This window comes from Frieseomelitta varia, unplaced genomic scaffold, assembly GCF_011392965.1.
Source record: "Frieseomelitta varia isolate USP_RPSP 00005682 unplaced genomic scaffold, Fvar_1.2 scaffold_338, whole genome shotgun sequence".
NCBI classification, from domain to species: domain Eukaryota; kingdom Metazoa; phylum Arthropoda; class Insecta; order Hymenoptera; family Apidae; genus Frieseomelitta; species Frieseomelitta varia.
In genome coordinates, this window is record NW_025110077.1 from 504,563 (window position 1) to 530,639 (window position 26,077).

The 26,077-nt window shown below is 27.1% G+C and overlaps 2 protein-coding genes across 7 annotated transcripts; both read left to right on the top strand.

The window, feature by feature from the left end:
• The first annotated feature begins 847 nt into the window (after positions 1–847).
• On the top strand, positions 848–15,416 carry LOC122530322 (ATP-binding cassette sub-family G member 1). 4 transcript variants are annotated; one of them, XM_043657158.1, is made up of 13 exons: positions 848–1,204; positions 1,962–2,083; positions 7,245–7,600; positions 9,909–10,026; positions 11,069–11,258; positions 11,359–11,504; positions 12,321–12,559; positions 12,635–12,931; positions 13,211–13,362; positions 13,460–13,628; positions 13,720–13,820; positions 13,892–14,233; positions 14,365–15,416. In XM_043657158.1, the coding sequence occupies exons 3-13, from the start codon at positions 7,408–7,410 to the stop codon at positions 14,521–14,523; spliced, it is 2,106 nt and encodes a 701-aa protein (XP_043513093.1). In that variant the 5' UTR covers positions 848–1,204; positions 1,962–2,083; positions 7,245–7,407; the 3' UTR covers positions 14,524–15,416. The 4 variants fall into 4 exon arrangements, with proteins under 4 accessions (XP_043513093.1, XP_043513095.1, XP_043513092.1 ...); XM_043657160.1 differs by lacking the exons at positions 848–1,204; positions 1,962–2,083 and adding an exon at positions 6,298–6,824 and having other exon boundaries at positions 13,892–14,266; positions 14,319–14,379; XM_043657157.1 differs by lacking the exons at positions 848–1,204; positions 1,962–2,083 and adding an exon at positions 6,306–6,824.
• Positions 15,417–17,628: 2,212 nt separating this feature from the next.
• On the top strand, positions 17,629–23,809 carry LOC122530324 (ATP-binding cassette sub-family G member 1-like). 3 transcript variants are annotated; one of them, XM_043657164.1, is made up of 12 exons: positions 17,629–17,724; positions 18,027–18,248; positions 20,314–20,431; positions 20,735–20,924; positions 21,256–21,401; positions 21,488–21,726; positions 22,010–22,227; positions 22,301–22,469; positions 22,764–22,864; positions 22,965–23,120; positions 23,236–23,476; positions 23,554–23,809. In XM_043657164.1, the coding sequence occupies exons 2-12, from the start codon at positions 18,110–18,112 to the stop codon at positions 23,724–23,726; spliced, it is 1,890 nt and encodes a 629-aa protein (XP_043513099.1). In that variant the 5' UTR covers positions 17,629–17,724; positions 18,027–18,109; the 3' UTR covers positions 23,727–23,809. The 3 variants fall into 3 exon arrangements, with proteins under 3 accessions (XP_043513099.1, XP_043513097.1, XP_043513096.1); XM_043657162.1 differs by having other exon boundaries at positions 17,635–17,781; XM_043657161.1 differs by having other exon boundaries at positions 17,637–17,749.
• Positions 23,810–26,077: the final 2,268 nt, after the last annotated feature.

The window sequence follows — 26,077 nt, forward strand, 5'->3', positions numbered from 1 at the left end:
TCTCGTCTGCAAAAATCGCGTGTAAATAGGATAACAATGTAATTAATGTTGTTACTCTATTTACAATTGTACCTTATCCCTTGTCCTTGTGACGACGAATTGGACGAGATGGGCAATGTAACCAAATTAGCACTGCTCCTATAATGTGGAGTTTTGATGTAGTTTCGCCTCGTTTACCGTCCACATGGTCTGCTTCTTTCATTAAGAAGTGCGCCATCGAATAACATGTTAATTGTACAATTGCACATGGGGACTAATTTTAGTTTCTTAGCTAGGGAAAGTAGGGATTAGCTCCGACTTTTTAGATTTAGATAGGGTTTAGAATAAGTTAGTTCAAAAAGAGATAGAGGAAGACTAGCGCCTCTAACTCTTTTCCGGGCAGGTCATTTTTTGTGCATCTATTTCAATTGAAGTAGATGATTAATATACTGCGATGATGTCTTCCGCAGTTGTAGAATTTTGCAAAGGAGGGTGGACGGGCCGTTGGGATAGGGCGAGTCACCATTTGCAGCAACCTCCTCGTGGTGTGACTTGGGAAATTTGTGTTACTATGTTGGCGATGCAAATTTGCTAATGGCTGCAATATTTTTCCAACTTTTTGTATTTGTGATTATATGAAGTAAAATAAGAATATTAAGAATAAACATTTATGATTGTTTCATGTTACCCTTGAATTGTCTCTTCCAATTTTATGTGTACAAGAGTGCTTGAATGATGTAGTATAATTGAATTTAATAATGAAAGTCTCTGTACCACATGCCGTATCAGTCGATAATCGACTGTACGTATAGCAGTATTAGAATAGCATTATTTTGAATAGTTAAGTGTGTAGTCCGCCATATTCGTTTGTAATTTCAATGATATACAATGATGAAATGAATTTTGTGCATAAAAGTATTTTTAGTATACACGTACGTAGTTGGTGAATGCTACAGAGATTTAGAAAGAGATAGATTTTTAGAATTATCAATGTTTATTTCATAATCTTATTAATAATAAATTTGTTGATTGGAGATGTGTTGATCTAAAATTGAGATGTTGTTCATGGGCAACCATTAAAATCAAAAGGCACAACAGTCGAGTATCGACTGGTACGGAATGTGGTACTGTGTATTGGTATACATAAAATTGTTATTGTGTTTTTCTGTATTTTATATAATCTCAGTAATTTTGCCTGGAGTCCATGTATGGTTGTTTGTCCAAAGTACGTATTGTTTATAGAGATATGTGAAAAAATTAATATTGAAGTGTCGATACAATAAAGTAGTGAATGTTTTATCGAACATAACCTCGAATTTTCATGATTAAAAGTTTTAATTATTAAGTTACCTCGTTAATATTTCCTTTACTTCATGTGAATTTAGATTATATTGTATTTGATTTTAGAAAGTTATTGAGTTGTATGTTTTTGATTATAAATATTGTCATATTCAATTTAATGAGAAACAATCGAGCATAATGCAGAGTAAAGATATTCCATTAACAAAGATAGAATAAATTTTATTCATCATTTTCTCGCCAGACCAAAGTCCATTTTAGTTCATATTAACATATGAGTTCCTGGCAGTTTTTTAGTTATTTTTACTTATGATGAAATAATGCTTTTTATTTTTCTTAACAAACTAGATGTTTTCATGAAACGTTTGAACTTAAAATTCAAGATTTTTTTTTAAATTATGGAATTTAAATTTAAATTATGGAATCATTAATTCTTTATTAACTATTTAAAAAAAAATTTCAAAGTAGAATGTAAGATATGATATAACTACCATTTTTGTTTTTTTTTTCAGTTTCGTAGTATGATATTGACAAATTTGGTAATTGAGATATTGTAATATTGTAATACAAATTATTTTTTTTTATATTGGATTATGAAGTTGTGAATGATTATGTTGCATTACAATTTTTACAAGATTTTATGCATATTATTTGTTTGATTCAAATTTTTCCTTTTTTTCTAGAACCTCTGATTGTTACATTGATATCAAGATAAATTCATCCACAGTGATAAAAAAAATTGTACGATGGTGAAAAATGAAAAACAGAACGAACATGCCAATTTAGTTAACTACAGAAACTACCTGTGAGTATATTCATATATTAAAAAAAATAATATCGATAGAAATATAATAGTATTTTAGTTTGAATAATTTAGATGCATGAATAAATTCTTTTCATTGCTTGAAAGTCGGCCTTCATTGTAATAGTCTTCATCGATGATTTTTTGGTACCCGATGACGTGGTAATCAGATTCAATATTTGTAAAATGCATTAACTTGATTATCCACAATATCGTTGGCAGCCAGGAAAATATATACATAAATCCACAAAATCTCAATTCCTACTTTTTTATCGCCTAATGCGAAAAGATTAAAATTTGAAGTTTAATCATACTGACTGCAAATGAGAAACCTTATAGATGTTGAGATCGATATCGCTAATGTGTCATCGGCTACTTAATAGTCAATGAAGATCACTAGATGAACACTAGTCGTCTAATAAAGTCGACATTTATATAAGTAGAATTCAACATATTGTGTCAACGTATTTATTAATATCTCAGAAACTAATAAATACCTCTCTCTTTCTTCCATTCCTTCAAAATTTTACGTCGATTGGGAATTAATGCTTTACATAATTTTAATTCGTTACAAAAGTTATGTTATTTAAGACATTATTCATATTATACAAGACAGGATAGTTAAGTATCTCCTTTATTTATTGTTGTATGAAAAAACTTGTTAAAACGAGATTGTTTGTCAGTACATCAAAATTTTATTTATGCAAATATCCCGAGATTAAGTACTGAAAACGTTATTTAGGTCTTTTCACATTCTATACGTTTATCTACACATTGCACTTTATACGCTAAAAAATTATTATAGGATTTCAATTAAAAAAATATCGATGATCTTGAAGTCTCGTAAAGTAACAAAAAAAAAAAAAAAATAAAAATGACAATAAAAAAAAAAACTTAGTCATCAGAATATGTGCAACTTTGTCAACTGAATTTTTTTGTACAATAGCAAATAAGGGAAATATTTAGGTAATTCCATTTAGTTGCCCCACTCTATGTATATATATTTTTTTTAAATTTCCTATACAGTTTATGAAAAGTATAAGATTGAGATCAATTGATATGTATATAAGAAAATTGATATAACAAAAGAATATATGCTGTTGGTAAATGTATTAATTACAATGTCTTTATGATAGTCCTGCATCTCAGGAGGGATATACTATGTATTGTGTAGAAATGAAAAAAAATCCCTCGAAAAAAATGCGTGTTTGGTTGTTCTTTTTCATATTAAATATATCTGTTGGCTGAAAGTTCTACATAATAAACAATCTAATATGTCGATGAGTGAGACACTTTTTTTCATCTTTTTATTGTAAATACATACATTATAAATTGCATATAATCAAATTTTTAAGAAGTTTTGATAATTTTTTTCTTATTTTTTGAGATTTTTGACTGCATATTATAGAATTATCATTGATAACAAACTATCCTAAACATCATAATGTACTTACTCGTGTATTTCTTTGTAACTTGGAAAAAATTCTTAACTTAAATACATTCCTTTTTAAATTAAATAATTTTAGAATGAATCTTTCTACATTACTTAAAAACTTGTTTGATAGATTCAATATGTTTGAGTCATAATATAGATGCATATGCATATAATTGACATTGAAACAATGTTTTTGTAAAAAGGATTAAATACATTGTATGTAGATATTGGAATAATATAATGAATGCATTTTATTTTTAATCGCAGTTAATCCATTGTTTTAATTATGATTATAATATATATATATAATAGGTATAATAATATAATATACGTAATAATTTACATGTAATTATTATTATAATAAAGAATATACTTTTATTCGTTATTGAAATACAAATTTGTGAATTATTCTTGTAATTTTTACAATATATTATGTCAAAGAAATAGAAACGTAATATTTTCTGGTTCTATTGTACAAAGCAAACAATTTATGATATAACTAAGTAAGAATAAATTAATATAAAATATTTTATTCGAATATAGTATATTTTAGTATATTCTATAGTATATTCTTATCGTAACTGCTCAACACAATTACATACTTGGACTTTACTCTTTTCATTGTATAAACAGTGCGTACTCTAGATAGCCTCGTACAGTATCGTGCGATAACTTTATCCATGGTATACATATATGTATGTATATATATATATATATATATATATACATACAGACAGACATACTAAGTTTTTTCTGCACTATATTTATTTTAATAATGAATTTAAGCGTGTACAATTTTTATTATTGTATAAATTCAGAAAAGCAACAGAAACTAATAAATTTTTATGCAGTAAGTTAAAAGATATACAAGAATAATAATTTTTGTTTTGCAGACTTATTTTAAATGAATTATTTATATAGTAATATTCATTCATGAATACTCATTACAAGAAAATTGGATGATGTACCTTTAGCATATTCTAGTTACTAATTATTTTTTATATTATTTTTTTGGAATTTCCTTCCCACTTGTTTTCATTAAATGCATCATCGCTTTTTCTTAAGTATGATCATGTGTTGTGCTGCATATCAAATGTATGATAATGATTATATATATATAGATATATTAAATACACTATATTTATGATTGTGCTTTTGTCAAATTGTATTATTGTATATGATACAATACATATATTGTATCATGTACATATATGTACATGTAGTTCATTACATGTAATACTTGCACGAACATGCACAAACAGAATTTTGTTTGTCATTATAACTTTAAGTATCTAAGATGTATATGTATCTGAAGAAAATATATCGAAGAATCAAATGTTTATTATTAAATTCAATATTATGTTCGTTATGTTTAAAATTTAATATTACAAAATTTGTTATTTTAATGCATGAACATTTTGAAAGAGTTAATTGTTTAAGCGATATCTATGTATACCAAGTGCGACAAATGATGTGGCACGCGGGCAGGATGTGATTTTTTATACCTTATGAAAAAATAAAAAAGAAATACGGAATGAAATTTTTTATCCGACGCCACGTTTTCAAGAAAATAGATTTTAAATACTTTAACTCTTTCGTTACAAATTGGCTTAGTATATGTGTACTTGATAAATTTCCAAATTCGATTTTTTCAAAAACTGAGTGTCGGACAAGAAAATTTTATTGTATATTTTTTTCTTATTTTCTGTAAAGAATCACCTTCTGATCTTGACATATTATTCGGCCTTGTATAATCATTGATATAAACTGTTAATTTATCATTAGCAAAAAAGTTAATCACTTGTGCACAATATATTAGTTAAGAATGCAACATGTACATTATGCAAAATGATTTTTTCGCACAGATCATAGAAATTAGTATATATTATAACATTATTTTTAATTAATTTTTTTAATTAAAGTAGGCTGACTTATGTGTAACTATGTAAGTAATATAATAAATCATATTTTTTCTAAGGAATACGATGGATGAATCTGGTTACATGGAATACATGTAGATCTTCAACGAATTATTTTTCGTTCTTAAATTTGAGACGTGTAATATGATGACGTCAAATGAAACATGACATGCAATTCCAAATATCAAAGTACTATTTTTTAACGTATTACTTTTAAAAAATGTTAGATAATTACAAATAATGAACAAGTTCAATATATCATTTTAGAACACTCACGATTTATCGAAGTGATATTCTTTGATAACATATAATTGATTTTAATTTTTTGCAGTTACACACCAATGAACACATTTTGTGTTGCTTGAAAGATCATTTTGTATTTGAAAATGCAATTGTAGAAGACTTCTCCTTGAAATTATCATTATATATTGCTATTATAATAAGTTAACGATAAGTTAATTATAATTATAATTTGTTATAATAAGTTAACGATTAAGACAATTTATTAGCAATTAAGAAACCGTCGTCGATTATTTGCGTAATTCTTTTATTACTCTTTAACAAAAATGAAATCAAAGCAATTATATCAAAAAATTAATTTAAATTGTTAATTCTAATTTAAAAAAGGCGAGAGAGAGTAACGAAAAGAAATTAGGAAAGTATAAAAGTATAAAAGTATAAAAGTTCAATCGAAACAAGTTAAATAATCATAGTTGATATATATATATATATATATATATATACGCGCGCGTGTGTATATATGTACATATATATATACGTACTAAAGAAACGATTGCAGAAGACTACAATCTAAAAAACGTGCACGATCTCGACTTTGATCACATCAACTCTTCATTCTTCCTCGATCGTCATTCTTTGTTGCATGCTTAAACAGATAAGTTGCGAATAGGGAATAGAAGGGAATGGTAAGAGAGAATGGAAAAAGAAACAGAATGAGAAAGAAGACTTTGCAAAGCAACGACGCGACAGTCAATGGTGATGGCCGCGATGCAGTTAAATGGTGGAGTCAGCCAGTCAGTTTCGCTCGAGACACCGAGGTTCGAGCATCGTGAAGAGCATTTCATTAGATCGATTGTTACCTTGAATCTTTTGTTAGTTTATCGTTGACGATTACGACCGTGTGATTTAAAAAAAAAAAAAAAAAACATTACTGTTGTTACACGTATGTGCAAGCGTAAAAATTGAAAGTGTATGTTCCATCTTTGATCGCCCGAACGACGACGTTCTGCATTTTGAAAACGTGGAATACAGGAATTGAGATGCATTTACTTCTGACTTGAGACAGAGTCGACGCTCTACTACGCAGTTGTTATTTCTAAATCATGGCTGTATGTTTTTAATCGACTTCATGCATTGCTACTTCGATAATGTAAGAACGCGCGCTATTTGAAATCCATCCGAATTTGAGTTACTACAACTCTGTATTCTTCTTAGAATTTTTAGTCAGTTTTGAATTTACTAATATCACTATGAACTCGTATTAATTATTTATTCACTTGCATTAAGCATTAAGAATTTTCGCATTCTAAATTGACGTCAATCATTAATGTTATTTGCATTCTTTTCAGTTTTATTTCAATATGGAAATAAATATTTATAATTTATAGTGAATTCAGAATGAAGTTATAAAGTTACAATTTTATTGACAATAAATAATATCGCTTATTTTAAAAGTTTATTAAAAAAGATATGTCATATTTTATACTAAAGAAATGATAATATTTGAATTTATATTTGAATATATTTCATCATATAAATGACTTAAACTCGAAAACAAATAATTTTTCAGGCGATGAAAGAATTTGTATGCATATTCAGTAACAAAAACGTAACACCATAGGAAAATCGGTTCATTTAAACGAACCATTTATCGACTATAAAGGAAGAGAAAAAGCTATTTAAATTTTACCTTAAACTGAAAATAAGACGTTAAGAAAAAATCAAGACGTAAAATGAAGCTTGAGGGAAATTGTTCACATGAAGATAGTACCAATGAAATTTTATTACAACCTCAAAAAGGTTCAGGTGCTCGTTTACAACTTGTACCAGCACAACCAAAAACGATTACACATCTACCGAAAAGACCACCGGTTGACCTAGCATTCACTAATTTGTCATACAGGGTACGAGAAGGCGGCAAAAACAGTAAGTACATCAAATTTTTGTTTTTTTTTTTATAAATACTTCTCTAAAAAAGATCTGCGTTTTATATTCAAATAAAAAATAAATATTAATTTCGCATATTGTACGAGGATTAAGATGCTTTTATATTGTAAAAATGATTTAAAAAAATATAATTTTGTTATTTGTTTCTTGTGATCTATGTATATAGTTGAAATGAGATCTTGACATTATTGATTAAAAAGAAAATATAATTTCGTCATTTGTTTTTCTCTTTTTTGTTAAATTCATACAGTTAAAACTGGTTCTTGACGACATTGATCACAAAGGGAAAGTAAATGTTATCTGTGAAAGCAACATGTATCTGAAATAGTGCAGTTCATGCAGTGTTGTATATGTATATAATTGGTATGGTTGTACAGATATATTCTTATCAAATAGTATTATAATTAACCAGATAATAAAAAATTCACTTAAAATTCGTTTCTGATGATTAATTTCGTTCTTTTTATCATCATTGCGCCGTTATTATTACTCAAAAATAACTTTCCACGCAATTTGTAGAGCGTAGTTGACTAAAGCGGAGAAATTAGTAACCGAGATTTTGTAAGAGACCGGTTACGGCATAAAGTTCTAGTCACGATTTCCAAACTATACGTATATATATATATATATATATATATATATATATATATATCGAAAGAAACGCTCGTTATTGATGTTTTTCAAAATGTTTAAATCATATTATTGTAATTTTTAGAATCTAGTAGTCAATCACTAGCAGAAACAATAATGCAATGAAAACAAATTTCAAACTATTCTTTGTTTCTCTTTGTTATAATCAAATCAATTTCTGGATCTAATTACAGCAACTAAAGTAGTTGAATTTGTTAAACGTTCCATTCTGTTTCGATTAATGTTTCTATTGTTTCTCTTTTTTTTTAATTTCGCAATTAAATGAAGAGTGAAATGTAATTAAAAAATTTCAATTGTTATTTACTTAATGTGTAATGAAGTATTTGAAACTAGAAAACAAGATTACCTTTTGAAATAGTATTTTAGAATTAGTTGATTGTATTTTGGATATAATTGATCTACACAATTTCGTACATCTATTCACGGATAGATCTGCAATGAAAGCGATCAGGATAGAATATAGAAAGTGAATGTATCTGTAGCAATATTTTTGCAATCTACATTTTGTGTAAGCCTTTTTGAAGTTGACTTTTCTTTAATATCTAGAAATGGCTACGATTATATATTGGTAAAAAATTTTGATAAAAGTTTAATAAAATATATAATGATAAATATATTGATAAAAGTTTCAAATACGTTTATCATTTTAATTTTTTGTTACGTTCAAATGCAATAAGAAATAGAAAAGTATAAGGTATTCAGATAGAAAACTTAATACTTTATTTAGCGTCGTTATTATGCATTTTAGCAATTCGCTTATTTTATTTTTTTTTTCACTTTTAACTTATTTTCTTTTTTTAGTAAATAGTGTTAGTAAACATAATATCCAATTTTACAAATATTCGAAATTGAATTTTAATTTTTACTAGATACATAGATAAACGTGTTATATCTGGAAAAATCCATCGTCATGCAATCATCGATATGTATGCGTGATGTATCATGTGACGTAACAACTATTTTATAGTATTTACTATTATAATTGATTTATCACTTAATATTATATTTGCAATAATAATATATATAACACATTGGAATATAATGGTAAGTCATAAGTAATTGAAAATACACACTTAATTATAAGATAAATAGATATGATTCTTGGAATTAGAATAGCCTAGCTAATTAGCTCCGAACGTAACGAATGACATAACAAGTTTTTCTTATACTGGGATAGAGAAAATGATCATGCATAAAATGATATCTGGTCAATAGTTCTTTTTTTCTTTTTTTTTAGTAATTTTAATCGAAAACACATATGAAATGTATATTTATATTTTATTTCTGATTATATTCCGTGAGCTAATTACAATTTAACAATGAAGACTTGTTTCTTTGTATAATGACATAATGTAAAACTGTGCTGTGACTTTTCGTGACGTTATCTCTGGAAGCTTGATTTTTTGGCTTCTTGAAAATCATGAATTCATCATCATTGAATGAATTCAAAATTATTTATTATATGTATCTACATATGGAAAAAAACTAAATCTCACAAAATTTTTAAAAAATAGTGCCATTAGACGGTTTGCTATCTTGATGACTATGGTTTTCATTTCTGGATGTTTATGAAGTAATTTCAAGAAGACGATACTTTTTAAATAATTAAAGATAATTAAACTTACTTAATTTTCAGATGTAAAGACAATCTTGAAATCCGTCAGTGGAAGGTTACGATCTGGAGAACTGACAGCTATTATGGGGCCTTCCGGCGCAGGAAAGTCTACTCTTTTAAACATCCTGACCGGATATAAGTAAGTTTCTATGTTTATGTAGATTTTGAAATGTATATCCTATTCATTGTTCATATTTATCAAAATTCAAATAACAAATAAAAATGTTTTCTCGATATTTTTTGAAACAATATTTTATTATTTTTTAGCTGTGACAACTTACTTTTTTTTTTGAAAGACGATTTTGTTTTTTTTTTTTTGCGATTCTTCTTTGAAAAGTTTTTTCGTTTAGAAATATGTTAATTATATATTTCTTAAATACGATATTAAATTTATTTACTGACTAATAAATTTACGAAAAACTTTATTTTTTCATTATGATACATTTGTAAACAATAATGCTAGTTAGCAATGCCAAGTTAAAACCGCTCCTAAGTTCCAATTAGTTTTAGATCGAGTTTAAACAAATCCAATCGGATGACGAATGAAATTTAACTATTATTTATTATGCCGCCTTGTATTATTCCGTTTCGTTTCATTCGACGTCATAAATATGAATACGACGCTTATGTAAATTACAGACGCAAAAACACGTTCATTGCTTACAGATGATATAAAATTCGTTATTTTTACCGTTTAATTAATTCTAATAACCGTGGATATCTTTCTGTATTTCCTGTACAGTCGGTCACAGAAGTCTATGTACATTTGTAAAATTTTAAGTAGAAAAATAAGGATTTCAATTAAAATTAGATCAATTCTAAAATATTAACGATTGAACATTTTTTACATACATTTGTTTAAGAGAATGTGTAAATAAATCAAAAACATGATCTTGTGAAAATTATGTAAAATTATCATATGTACAATTAAGTGAATAAAATTTATTTTAATTATAATTGTAATAATAATAATAACATATTTTGTACATGTTTAAAGCATACATTATAGACAGTAGTAAATAAATCTAAGAAATCGTTATTTTTTTAGAATGTATATAATGTTTATTAATGTCTATAAAATGTTTCAAGTACTTGTATTTTTCTAAATATTTGAAACTTTCAGATGTCTGTAGGTGTTTGTATATATTAGACATTTCAAAATATTCTGAATATATGTTTAGATCAACAGGTGCTGAAGGAAGTATCACAATGAATGACCATGAGAGAAATCTTAGTGCCTTTAGAAAATTATCATGCTACATAATGCAAGATAATCAACTTCATGCGAATTTAACTGTAGCTGAAGCAATGAAAGTTGCCTCAAACCTTAAACTTGGATCAGATGTTAGTAAGGGAGAAAAGGAAGAAGTGGTGTGTGTTTGTTTATATATTACTACTATTAGATTACTAATTAATAAAGCATTGAAAAAGAATGTTGAAGTTTCTAATGATATTCACATTTATTTATTAGATTCAAGAAATCTTAGAAACACTTGGTCTATCTGAACATCGTCAAACCATGACTTCAAATTTAAGTGGCGGACAAAAAAAGCGGCTTTCTATTGCACTTGAATTAGTCAATAATCCTCCGATAATGTTCTTTGATGAACCTACTAGGTGAGAAAATGTTATATATACTTTGTACAATACAATAAAAAAAATAAAAAAAATCTGGATGAAAGTAGAAATATGTTTGTGAAATAAAGTAGAATATATCATTGATGGATTCCACATTAACTCATTGTAAAGAGAAATTATTTTTTCTTTTATAAATACCTTCACTTTCACTACCATCAATGTCAGAGAATCCTGTTTACTTCTTATATAACGTTTGAATGAAAGCATGATCGTCAGTGTCAGGAAATAACATTTGCAAATTTTTAAAGATATGAATTTTATTTTTAATTTGTTTTTAATTTTTTTTCTTTTACTAACACTACAACATTATAATTAACATTATAATTTATTTTGTGCATAATGATTATATGTACAAAAATATAAATAGGCTGTAAAATGACTTACATAAGCAAATGACAAAATGAAACAAGAGAAAGTATATAAGCAACAAATTTTTGAAACTTTCACTGATACTGTATATATCATTCTTTTCTAAGTGCGATACTTGTAATTGTTAATCATTTCTATTTATTAAAATTTTATCAAACAACATTCTGATTTGTGAAATCACTTCGAAAAATTCTTTAGCAAGCAATTAAAACTTCTAAAAAGATATGTTTAATTGGTTTTTTAATGTTTAGTAGAATTTTTCTTTCTGTGATTAAGTGAAAAGAAAGTTTCAGTTCATTCAAGAACTATTGATGTATATAAATGTTCAAAAATTTAATTAAGAAAAATTTGAATTACCTTGTAATTTAAGTTGTTTTGTTTTACTGGCAAAATATTGCTTGATGAGAAATAACTTATATGTTGCAGTGGTTTGGACTCATCATCTTGTTTCCAATGCATTTCATTGTTAAAAACCTTAGCCCGAGGAGGAAGAACAATAATATGCACTATTCATCAGCCTAGCGCTAGATTGTTTGAAATGTTCGACTCTCTATATACATTAGCCGAAGGACAATGTGTATATCAAGGGTCTACATCACAATTAGTGCCCTTTCTCAGAAATATCGGACTCAACTGCCCAAGTTATCATAATCCAGCCTCTTTTAGTAAGATATTCATAAGATTATTTCTAAATTTCTTAAATATAGTGATTTTACCGATTACTATAATTTAATTTTCAGTCATCGAAGTATCTTGTGGAGAATATGGAGATAATGTTAGAAACTTGGTGAATGCTATAAAGAATGGGAAATATGATATTCGAGAAGGACATCCCTTCCCAGAAAGTAAATTGGAATCATTGAATAATGCATCTAGTGATTCGTTCTCGAAAGGTGAAGGATGTGGAGAAAATATTGAAACGAAAGATAAAAATGACCTTAGCAATTTGGAGGAAAAGTTTCAAGAGGATAAAGTGAAAAAAATAGATAATAAAGGAATTATCCCAGCTTATGCAACGAATGATATTATGAAACAAGGTTCAAAGAAAGATCAAATTATGAATCATAAATTATTAAGTTCGCTGAAAATTTATCTATCATAATCATCACAAATCCGTGATAAACTCACGCAAAAAACTAGAACTAAACTGTTGTTTATTACAGTAAATTTTATTTTTTTTGACGTATCTAGCACGTTATTTTTACTTTAGAAGTAGATAACAACAGATGCTGACATAGCATGTCATTCCAACGCAAAAAGTTAAGTAGAATATATCAATTATATCTCCTATATAATTCGTTATTTTTATATAATAGATACAGTGATTGATATGGAGAAAAAGGATAATGCTGAAGTAGCCTTACTCGATGACTCGATTATAATCACTCCAGAAAGATACCCCACATCCGAATGTCAACAGTTCTGGATTGTTTTAAAACGAACTTTACTTTTTAGTCGAAGAGATTGGGTAAGTTAATCAATTGAATTGATCAATTGATCCATTCAAAATAATTTCATTATAATGATTTTTATTACAGACAAATCTGATGTTATTTCTTTTTTAGACACTTATGTATCTTCGACTTTTTGCGCATATTTTAGTAGGATTGCTAATAGGCGCACTTTATTATGATATTGGAAATGATGGTGCTAAAGTACTTAGCAACCTTGGATTTCTATTTTTTAATATGCTGTTTCTTATGTATACATCTATGACCATTACAATATTGTCGTGTAAGTTATACTTTCATATTAGTTTTGTTTATTTTTTTGTTTCTTTTGTATTATATTATAAAAGTATTTGCAAAAATTTTTCTTCGTACAGTTCCGCTAGAACTGCCAGTGCTTTTAAAAGAAAATTTTAATAGATGGTACTCTCTCAAGGCCTACTATTTAGCGATTACTTTATCAGACATACCATTCCAGGTAAGAAAAAAGAAATATGTCATTTGACTCTCTGAAATCTGAAAATTTATATATTTTATTTTTTCTTACAGGCGATATTCTGCATTATATATGTTACAATTGTGTATTTTATGACAAGTCAACCAACCGATATTATGCGATTCAGTATGTTCTTGGGAACATGTTTACTCATTTCTTTTGTTGCACAATCAGTTGGATTAGTGGTTGGAGCAGCGATGAATGTTCAAAATGGCGTATTTTTAGCACCAGTCATGTCAGTACCATTCCTCTTGTTTTCTGGCTTTTTCGTTAGTTTTGACGCCATTCCAGTATATCTTAGATGGATTACCTATCTGAGCTACATAAGATATGGCTTTGAAGGAACTGCTCTGGCTACATATTCGTTTGGCAGAGAAAAACTTAAATGTTTCCAGGTATGTTTTTTTTTATTGAATTCTATATTTATAGTAAGATATATATAACATTTATAATATAAGATATTATATTTATAATAATAAGATATATATATATATATAACATTTTGTTAACGCAATAATATTTACAGGTGTACTGCCACTTTAAAAACCCAGAAACAACGTTGGAAGAATTAGATATGCTTGATGCTGATTTTACTCTTGATATTTTTGCCTTGCTTTTAATATTTCTTGTACTTCGAATTGCTGCCTATCTGTTTCTTCGTTGGAAATTAAAGACTGCACGATAGATCAGTGTATGATTATTGTCAATTTAACAACGTTATAGCGTACAACACTTTTATAAAGGGACACTACAGACTAAGACGATAATGCATTTTTTCACATCGTACGATACAAGTATGTGATTAGTAATTCTACTTTTCTTTGATAAACTGCGTCGAGAAAATTTTGTATATTGGGAGAAATATATATTGTTTATGTTTATAATTAACAATGTTATAAGATTTAGATGAACATAATTTATTCTTTGTTAGTTTTATGATAATAATTCTATGATAATTATTGCGATGATTATTATTAGGGATGGGTTACTTGAAATATCGAACTCTCGAAATTCTCCGGAATTTTCGAGTTTTGAAAATTCGAAATTTTATACTTTTTTTGTGATTCAAAATTCTTGAAACTCGAATAATAAAAAGTACAAAATCAACGAATAAGAAATCATTTGTAGCGTAAATAAAGAATGTTTGATTCATGTATATCTCGAATATTCAATGCAAGATACTTCGTAAACGCTTGGTAATTTTTGTTTTTAAGGAGAATTTAAAAATTAGCTTCATATCCATCCCTAATAATTATAAATGGTTTTTGTATTCATTTTGTTATATAATACAACAATATTTAAACAATGCACACGAATATGTATGATGATCTCAAATTGATCATATATTTTCAATTTAAAGAGTAATATAAAAGGGGATAGATTTATTTGATCTGTTTACAAATCGACCAGATAGATCTTTGCAATTCTTATAATATATTGAAAAAACTTTACAATTCTATATATTGAAAAGAACAAGAGGCCTTAATTGACAACATTTTGCGAGTGATCATATTTTTTATTCGCATATGGCTGTGAATTTGAAGATGGAGAAAAACAATAAAAAATAAATATAATAAACTGTATTTTTATTTCTAACGCGGACATAAAATGATGTTTTTTTTTATATTAATATCTGAAATAATAAATATCTTGCCAGGTTTGTCTTATCATGTATTGAATTTTGGTAATGCGTCATGAGCGTTGTGTATTTGAAAATTTACTAGAATAAGTTTACTGAAATTTTATATTTCATCATAACCTGTTCAGTTGATGTGTAGTGTATATTTTTAAAGCGAATCTACTTTTGTAAAAATATAAATCACATAGGAAGGTACATAAAAATAGAGTACTTCAAAACTTAACGTAAGGGAAACAATTTTGTCGTCAATCTTCGCCTAAATTTATTTTTTAATTTTTAAATTGTAGGAGTTGCGGTTGTTAATCTAAAATACGAAATTAAAACATTTGGTTTGTAACACATCAATAATATTATTTAATATACGTTAAAACTGACTTGACAATTGTACTTTAATAAGAAAATATGTTTGTATCTATTTACACAAATGGAATGAATTATATATATTTACGTATGTAAAACGTTTGCGTGATCGATTCTGATTAATATATATAGATATATAATATATTTTATAATAATATCATGCATTCAAATGCATGTACTTGTGCTAAATTGGCATAGTGTTTGTTGTATTTTATAGCACATGTTTATTACAAATAAAATACTTTATATAAATATACCTTTTATAATATCACTAGTTGAAATATTTATATGTCCTTACAAAATGTAGAAAAACAGTATTTCTTCAGTTTCAAAATGGATATACTGGAGCATAATTTCTCTTTAACAAATTATAATAAACTACGGATTTTTATGCATTTCTAGGAATTCGAAAATTCCAAATATCTATGAAATACACATAATATGTAGAAATATATAAGTACACTTATTATGAAATGAAACAAATATTTATTTAGAATCAATTTCTTTAGTTATGTTCATCGAATATTATAATTAAAAAATCCATCCGTATGAAAATACATTGTAATACAGTCATGGTATATATGTATGTTACGTATCGTGTTTGTAATTATGAATTGTACAAGAGTATATTTTTTATTATCATTTGATTGATTTCATTTCAAACAGGGAAAAATGTTTTTTTTTTATGTGTCTTTTATATAAGTATTATAATATGTTTCATTTACATAAAGAATCGTTAAATAATAGTATCATTCAATGTATAATCACGTAGCTATTTCATTTAAATATGAAAAGATTGTATAAATAATCATATATAATAATCAGATTCTGTGTTACGTAGTATATTTTTTATATGATACTCTTTTGATATGAGATGGAGTCATAGTGCATTATAAGATAACGAGTAAATATACAACTTAAGATTTTGCTATGAATAATGCAAATCTTGCATTACACATTACATATTACTATGTAACAAGAAATTCAGTGCGCAGCGCGACTATAGGAAATTAGTATTTTCTATACCATTTATGTGGTAGTAAATACATAGTACATAGCTAGTTAATAGTATTGTGTAAAGTATCGCAATACGATTAATTACTATATCGTAAAACAGAGCATTTTTTTATAGTTTATACATGTTAATATATTTATTTTATGCTATGCTTTTACAATTTTAATCAATCGTATTGCCATATTTTATACAATATTACAAATGTCAATACATTGATTTTGTAGCAAATGGAATGTCATAAAAAATAACTGAAGGAAACAACCATAAAGTTACGTTAAATATGTTTTATGCTCTTCTAGTGAAAATAAGATTATGGGAAGAATATAATTGTTGAAGATATAAATGTATACCCATAGAAACAATGCATGTAAAATGGATAATACCGAGAAAACATTGTTGTTTTTAGGGGATCTTCTATCGTTAAACATAATTAATTATAGATAATTTATGAGAAGTTTTAATTGATTTGCTGTTTCCTGTAATGCATCTGTTAAATCAGTATGTCTTTCTTTTTTATCTTGATTACAGTATCATGTTCATGCAGTACGTATGTACATACATACAAACACTGCATATGATTCTCATTTTTTTGTTACACTGTACATTGCCTTTAATAATTGAAGTTTCAGAACAGCTACGCTTATCATTATTTGAATACATACGAATTTTGATTGCCAGTTACTTCATAGAATATGAATGCAATGAAATATAACATCGTCATGATGGTAGTCAATACATTCATGTATGTATATGTAATGCCGTTGAGAATAGGGAGTCCAGCAAAGCTATGTCAACGTCAGTCTTTTACCGCGGTTTGCCGTGTACTGAGCTTTTTAGTGTTCTTATGAGTTTTTTCATTTTTATTCAGTGACTTCCTTTTGAACAGACTGTTGCTGTGTTTGTATCGTTCTTCCTCAATTTTAAAAGTCGCACGTTCGCAGTAACTCGTTTTCAATAGACCCAAATATTGTTTTTAATTATATTTATACTCGACTTTTTTTTATTTATTTTATTCCTGGATTTGTTAATTTCGTGTTTATGTAATTTGTTTATCCGTAAAAATGTTTTCGCATGAAAAATCGTTTTCAAGATGTTGTTCATTATCATTTACTTACGCAAAACGTAATTAAATTTTTAAACGAATTATTTAAAAATGTCTTTATGATATCACTAGGGAATTTCAAATTATCAAAAGAGTGAAAAGCATTTCAAATAATGATTTGAATAAAGCGGATTTGTGGAAACTACGGATCAACCATGTCTGCAAAATCGGAATTCAAGGCGAAACAAAATAAGGATGAAATGCAAGGTACCACGGTATTATCCTTGCATTTAAAAAAAATGGCTCCTATTGATATCGAATTTAATGATTTGACATATGCGATATCTGGAAAAGGTATGATAATATTAAACATTTCTTTGCCGGAAGTATTAAAATTTAATTCTATGGTTTAAGTGATAAATTTTTTTTTGTATGTTCTAGTGCAATAAAAATAATTGAAATAAATACATAACTATTTATAATTTTAATTGCGTTTGTCGAAAAATTGCATTTTCCTATTAAATTAAAGGATACACTTCATTTATTTGACTAGATTGCGTAAGCTACTTTCGAATTTGGTTTTCCAATATTAAAGCGTTGAAACGATATAAAAAGTTTTAATGTTCATCATTTTATTTGTAATTCCGTTTTGTAAAATCTGTATAATACGTACATACGACATTACGTACAATTTTAATATGTCTCGATAAGAAAAATCAATTGAACTAAAAATTGAGAAATTCATTTAATGATAATAATAATAATTAATAAAAAACAATTCGAGAGAGAATTTCTTGCGAAATTATTGAGCTAATACAAAATTAATACGAATTTAAAGAGATCATACAAAATTCGAATTTAAAACTTTAGTTTTGCTACGAATCGTTTGGCGCTATAATTCTGGCTGTCTCATAATTTTTTTTTAGAAACAGTTATAACATGTTATATACAATAAAGTATTTTGCGCTTGTTTTATTTCATTTAAAATAACAATTAGACGCTTTCAAATACGAAAAATATACATTTGTTTTGTACGTGATCGAAAAGAGACCAAAAGCGAAGCATGTTTAGAATAGTTTGAAATAATTTTTATTATCGTTATTGTAATAAATAACTTATGAAAATTACGAACAATAAATGTTATCAGCACAAATAACGTAATTATTTTATATATAAATTTATAATAATTATCTTTGACATGTAACATTATGTTACAAAAAAAAATAATTCATTGATTCGATAACGAAGTTGTAATATATTAAGAAGTAGTAGATTATCATGAGTCATTGAAAAAAATGAATAGTTCATATACTCTTCCATTATTTGAATTAAGATCGATTACAAAATAATTAACTCGACATGTTACATGTTTAATATGTGCAAATGGTAACGTGTTATTTTTTTTAAAAAAACTACATAACAAAGTTCATGTGCTGTTATATGTAATAAAGCATTTTGTGCTTTTATTTCATTCGAAGTAACAATTAGACGTTTCCAAATACGGAAAAATATATTCGCATTGAACGTGGTTAAAAAGACCAGCTTTTTAAGCGAAGTATAGTATTATGTACCATAAGAACTAGAATAAAGTCTTAATAATAAAACTTAATAATTTAATAATAAATATATATAAATATAATAAATAATAACTTAATAATAAATATTACGAACGATAAATGTTGATATAATTATTAAAAATAATTAACGTTCGTAATTCATTGATTCGATAATGAAATTATAATATTAAAAAATAATATTATTATAGATTGTGATGAGTTAGTTCATTAAAAAAAAACTGAATATCAGTTCTGATGACGGAATAATTAATTCAACATGTTACTTATTTAACCCGGGATTATCCACGTGAGGGTCTAGTCGCTAAAAGACCCCCAGGTGGGTAATCCCGGGTTAACTTATGTAAATGTCTAACCTCGTGTTACTTCAGTAAAATTCAAATTATTCAAGGAGCAAAATTCAATTTTTCATAATAAAAACAAGTTTGTGTTGTGTTATACACTGCTTATATACTGCTGCTAAAAAGTAGGGGATATTTCAAAATGAATATGAAGCGATAAAAAAAAGAAACATTTGATTTTTTTTTTATTGAACAAAAACATCAGAAAAGCAAACGATAAGTGAAAGAAAGTTGTTCTTGTATAATAAAAAAAAATCAAATGCTTCTTTTTATCGCTTCATATTCATTTTGAAATATCCCCTAATTTTTTTGAGCAGTGTATTTTTTCTTAAGCTCTTTTACTTACATGTATAATTATCACCTCTTTTTATTTATCATTATCTACTACATTATTATCATTTCCCAATGACACAGATGAAAATTTTCATCTACTATATATTTCTCGACGCTTTTATCTTCTAACACCATGAAGTAACAAAATAATATTCTATTCATATGTTACAGCCGGAAAAGTAATATTAAAAGGAATTTCTGGACAATTCAAGTCTGGACAATTAACCGCCATATTAGGTCCTTCAGGCGCTGGAAAATCCACTTTATTAAATATTCTTGCCGGATACAAGTAATATTACATGTATAATTAATACGTAGTTTCATATACAACTAGAGCAAAATACAACTAGTATGAAATTAATAAATGGGCTATGGATAATGGACTAATGAAATTAATAAATTATGTATTCTATTTAGAAATCAAAAACGTTAAAAATCACTGATGTCATGGTCTACAAAGAGTTTCGTTAAGTCGGATCCTAACGAATTTTAATGTCATCAACTTGATCGATAACGCAGCTACTTGTATTCATAGATTTACGACTAAAAATTCTGTTTTCATTTTTCAAAATCGGATCGTTTATGTTCTCAGAGTGGAGGGCACGATCACGGGACAGATAAGCATTAACGGACAAATAGGAAATGAGAAATATTTAAAAAAAATGTCGAGTTATATTATGCAACAAGATCTCCTTCAACCACGCCTTACAGTACAAGAGGCAATGGAATTTGCTGTAGATTTGAAGCTTGGCAAAATCTCCAACAAAGCAAAATTGATCGCTGTAAGCATCTTACGTCTTAAACGGTACAATTTGAGAGAAAAAAAGATATATTTTTTTTGTAAAGTGTGTACATGCGTAAGAAATATCAGGAGAAATCTTTTTGGTTAAGAATACGTTTGTTGTACGCAATCTTAAATTGTGTTCTTGGAATACCTATTCGTATTGCATGGCGCACCATTTTTTATATTCCCGTCGCGTACATAACAACATAAACCTGAGACGAGCATTTTTATATGGTGTTACTAGTTTCTCGAAAATTCGTTGAAACCTATACATGACTGACATATTGATCCGCTGGTGTTCATTGCAGAACATTTTATGAACATTTCAGATAAAAGAAATTCTAAATACTTTGCGATTGTATCACGCGAAAGACACGATTACCGAACATTTGTCAGGTGGCGAAAAAAAAAGAGTTTTGATCGCTTTGGAACTCGTGAGTAATCCTCCGGTAATATTCCTCGATGAACCAACTACGTGAGTAATTTCCTTCGCAGAAAAAGATTCTAATTACCTAGTTCAAAAACTAGTTTGTAATCTATTTATTCCATTTCTAATTATAGAGGACTAGATGAAACATCGGCTGCACAATGTATGGAACTTTTAAAATCTTTGACGCAATTGGGAAGAACGATAGTCTGCTCTATTCATACTCCAAATTCAAGTATTTTCGCAAAATTCGATCATGTTTATGTTATAGCCGGTGGCCATTGTATCTATAGAAATACCGTGCATAATATGATACCATTTTTTCAACGAATTGGTATCGAATGTCCGAAGCACTACAATCCTGCTGATTTTGGTAAATGAAAAGCTAATTAACTTTAACTGTGAATCTTCATGCAATTTTATATTTTTATGAACATAGTTCAAAAAATGAGATCTAAACAGAAATTTATTTCTGCTACGAAATATCATAACAAGTACTTTACTTTCGATATATTATATATCAAATTATACGTTATACATTGTATGCATTCTGTTCATTATTGAATTTTCAAATTTCACATAGGTACAAAAAAAATCCGCAGTGTATTAATTGTGTAAATGAATTTACGTGTCGCGCGAAATTTAAATTGTTACAGTGATAGAGATATCTACGGGTGAATATGGCCCAGGCTGGGTAGATCGAATGGTAAATGTTGTAGATATGGAATTTCCTATCATTTCTGTTCCTCAGCAAACAAGCTTTAAATTTCAATTCGATGCAAAGAATGGAATGCAAAAGATATGGAATGTGTCCCGGTTCGAACAATTTGTTATTCTATGCAGGAGAATGTTGTTACAATTTCGTAGAAATAAGGTATAAAATAATGAATAATCAGTTTTAATTAAAAAGAAGAAATACGTAACGAATATTTAATTTGTTTTTTCAGAATTATGTATACTTAAAAATAATTTTACATATATGCCTTGGCTTCGTCATTGGTGGTTTATTTTTGAACGTTGGCCGTGACGGATCGAAAGCTTTATTCAATTTTGGTTTTTGCTTCGCCTGTTTGATATTTTTCCTCTACATACCTATGTTACCAATATTATTGAACTGTAAGAAAACAATATTTATACAAAACGAATCAATAATCTGTGACATACACTTATTCATTTAAAAAAGTGGCTAATGAATAATTACTTCCTAATTAATACGAATAACTAATAAGTTATTGAGAATTCCTAATTAATACGAATAACTAATAAGTTATTGAGAATTGTAAAATATGGAAGAATTCGGACCAATGTTCGATTATATTTTCAATTGAAATCGATTATCCTTTTTACAAAAATTCATTACCGTTTTCTTCGAGTTCGATCATACTTTTTCAGCTAATTTTAAAATTACAGTTCCTTTGGAAATACAACTGATTAAGCGTGAATATTTCAACATGTGGTACGACTTGAGTCCGTATTATTATGCATTTACAATAATCAATATACCCTTACAAGTAAGAAAGTAATCGATTGCATTAATGATTATACAATATAATTTGAATCAATTGGGAGGAGAACAAAATCATAATTATAATTAATGACTCACCATTACAGATACTACTATCGTTAATCTATTTATCGATAGTATATGTGATCACAGATCAGCCTCTGGAGTTATTCAGATGTGCAAGGTTCTTTAGTGTTTGCTTAATATGTGGGTTTATCGCAGAAAGTATAGGGTTAACTTTAGCCAGCACATTGAACATTGTGGTATGTTTTATTGATAATGATAATCCTATATTACTAATAAATTAATTGAGAAATACTTGGAGATGCTATTATAGTATACTAAAAAGTATATCTCTGATGATAGTATATTTTTTAGAATGGTACATTTGCTGGCCCTGCGCTTACTGTCCCAATAATGTTGTTCGCTATACAAGGAATGGGTGAAAAAATAAATTTGCCTCTCTATCGCAAATTAATAATGTATTCAAGCTATCTTCGATATGGTTTAGAAGGTCTTACAACTAGTTTATACGGTTATAATAGAGAAATGTTATATTGCCCAACTGAAGAAATGTACTGCCCATTTAGATCACCTCGTGAGATTTTATTAATGATGCGTAAGCCTCTTAAAAGTATTTAGAAAATCTTGAAATATATTATTCCTTCAAATATAATGTTTTAATTCTTATTTTAGAGATGGAACATGTGACTTTTTGGGTTGACGTTGTCGCCTTAATAATTATCCTTATCTGTTTACGGATTCTCTTTTATTATTTGCTTAGACAACGACTTACACCGAACAAAATGTTTCAAACACTTACTCTCATTGGAAGGATAATAAAAAATCATTTTAACATCGATAGATAAAACCTAGTCTTATTTTATAAAGGGGATATATGATAAATTTATTATAAAGTCTTAATTTAATAAAACCTTGAACTTGAACATGAGTAAATTTTTATTTTTAATTTTTAAATAAATAATTTATATTTTGTCCTTTCTATCTAATATGTATATTAGACATATATGGGTATAAGTATGAAATAAAATTTAAAAAATTTAAAGTGTTGGAGAGTGTTAGTATTACAAGTTTAAAAATTATTTGTTATCACGATAAATGATTTGACACTTGTGGACTGATGCAGATCTGTTAAAAAATATGACCGTAATTGAACTTAAACATAATTATAAAGGTCAAATTTTTTTTTGTTACATAATATCCTACGCGTTACAAAGACAAAAAGTCCCAAAGCTAAATAATTCGTCTGATTGTGAGACTCTTCGAAAATCGTATTGAAATTTTTTTAATTGTTAAACTGATATATATATATATATATATATATATATATAATTTGAATTTTTAAACTATAAATATATATATCATTTGAATTTTTAAACTAGCTTTAAATGTCAAAGTCAGGTATAAAATAAATCAGGCATGTCCGGTTAGGCAAAGCCGATGACAAAAAAATGCGACTAATAAAGTGAATAATTAGCAAGTGAAAAAATATGGCTTGTGATATTATCTACAATGATGCGTGCACACATGTTGATAATAAAGCAACTTTGGCTAACTCTCTATGTCGTAACTAGGTACATGTTTATGCACATGTATGTTTATAGAAAAAAGATAAAGATGTCGATAGGAATTTATTAAATACGCCGTTTAAATACATATTTTATTTTATATATTTTTCATAATACATATACTTGGCATATTAATGTTTAAAAGCATGTACCATTTTCTTTACGACAATGGACACAAGGACGCTGTGCTCCTCATGCCGAGTAAGGGTTTGATGTAGCAATCACTAAATCACTGAACTTGAACTGTTGATGTAATCACTGTTATTGCAAATCACTACTGTTTATATCACTACTGTGATTGAACTGTTGATGTAATCACTGTTATTGGAAATCACTACTGTTTATCGTAGAATTTTTTTAATAAAGGTATTATGGTCTTCCATTAATTCTTGCCATTTGTCGATATTTCGCATGCCAAGGAATAATTCTCATCAATTTTATCAATGGTGTATTATGTAATATTTTACCAATAGTATATTATATCAAATCTGAATGTATTATTACTATTTCTAAGATGTTATTACAATATTACAAATAAAATCAATGATAAGGAATATTAAACGAAAATTAAACATCATTTTGCGAGAAGGTAAGTCATTTGCGACTCATGGATCTGTTGAAAGTTTTCATCTTTGCGACAAGATAGAATACCATGCAATAAAAAGAATTTGAAAATGCTTTTTCTAACAAATCTCTATAGATCCAAAGGTGCAAAATTATCCACTAATTTTTAAATAGTATAATTACAACATTTTGTTTACAATTCATACATTATCGGATACATTTTGCAATACATACTAAAAGCGATATTATAAAGTCGATTAATAAAATATTCCAGAGAAATCATATATGGTATTCAGGAAAATCATAAGTTAGGGGATCAGTAATCATAAATAATAATAAATAGTGATAAATACATAACAACTGAGACTGTTATACACTGTTATTATACTTTAAGATATTAAAGTACATATTGCATAATTCTCTGATTCATATTCATATCGAGTTTAAAAAAAATATGTTGCACAATTCTAACATTGTTATTTAAGCTGTATTATAAAAAATTGAAGCGTTATTTCGAAGAAAAGCCTTTCTCAAAATATACCTTTTTTTCGAAAATTAATTCACAGAATTCCACGAATTTTTCGTATAAAATAAAAATGAAAATAAGAAATACTTTCTGCAGATTTCTTGTTGGAATTTGTTACATTAAAAAGAGTTAAAATTTAGGTTTTAATTAAATTAAAAATTTTATTATTGTTTCTACATAAAAATAATGCTGTAAAATGATACAAAATTATTAAAAATTAAATTCTAATATAAAAATGATATTGCAAATATTTCTTTCATCAATTTGACATCAATTTAAAGTTAAAAATCTTTCTCTCATATTTGTTCTCCACCAAAATTATTTTTTACCAACTGTTATTTTTTTATTAAAAGTAAAATAATCGTTGTTTTCGGTGTTGTTTTATTCCATATTAAAATTGTAGTTTGGACAATAACAACTTTGTAAGATTTTATAAATGTCAGTGATTTCATAAATAAAAGAAATGTTCAACTTTGAATCTTTTGGAAGTCGAAAAATACACTCTTCTTCCAGATTAAAGTCCATTTGTATTACTACGAGT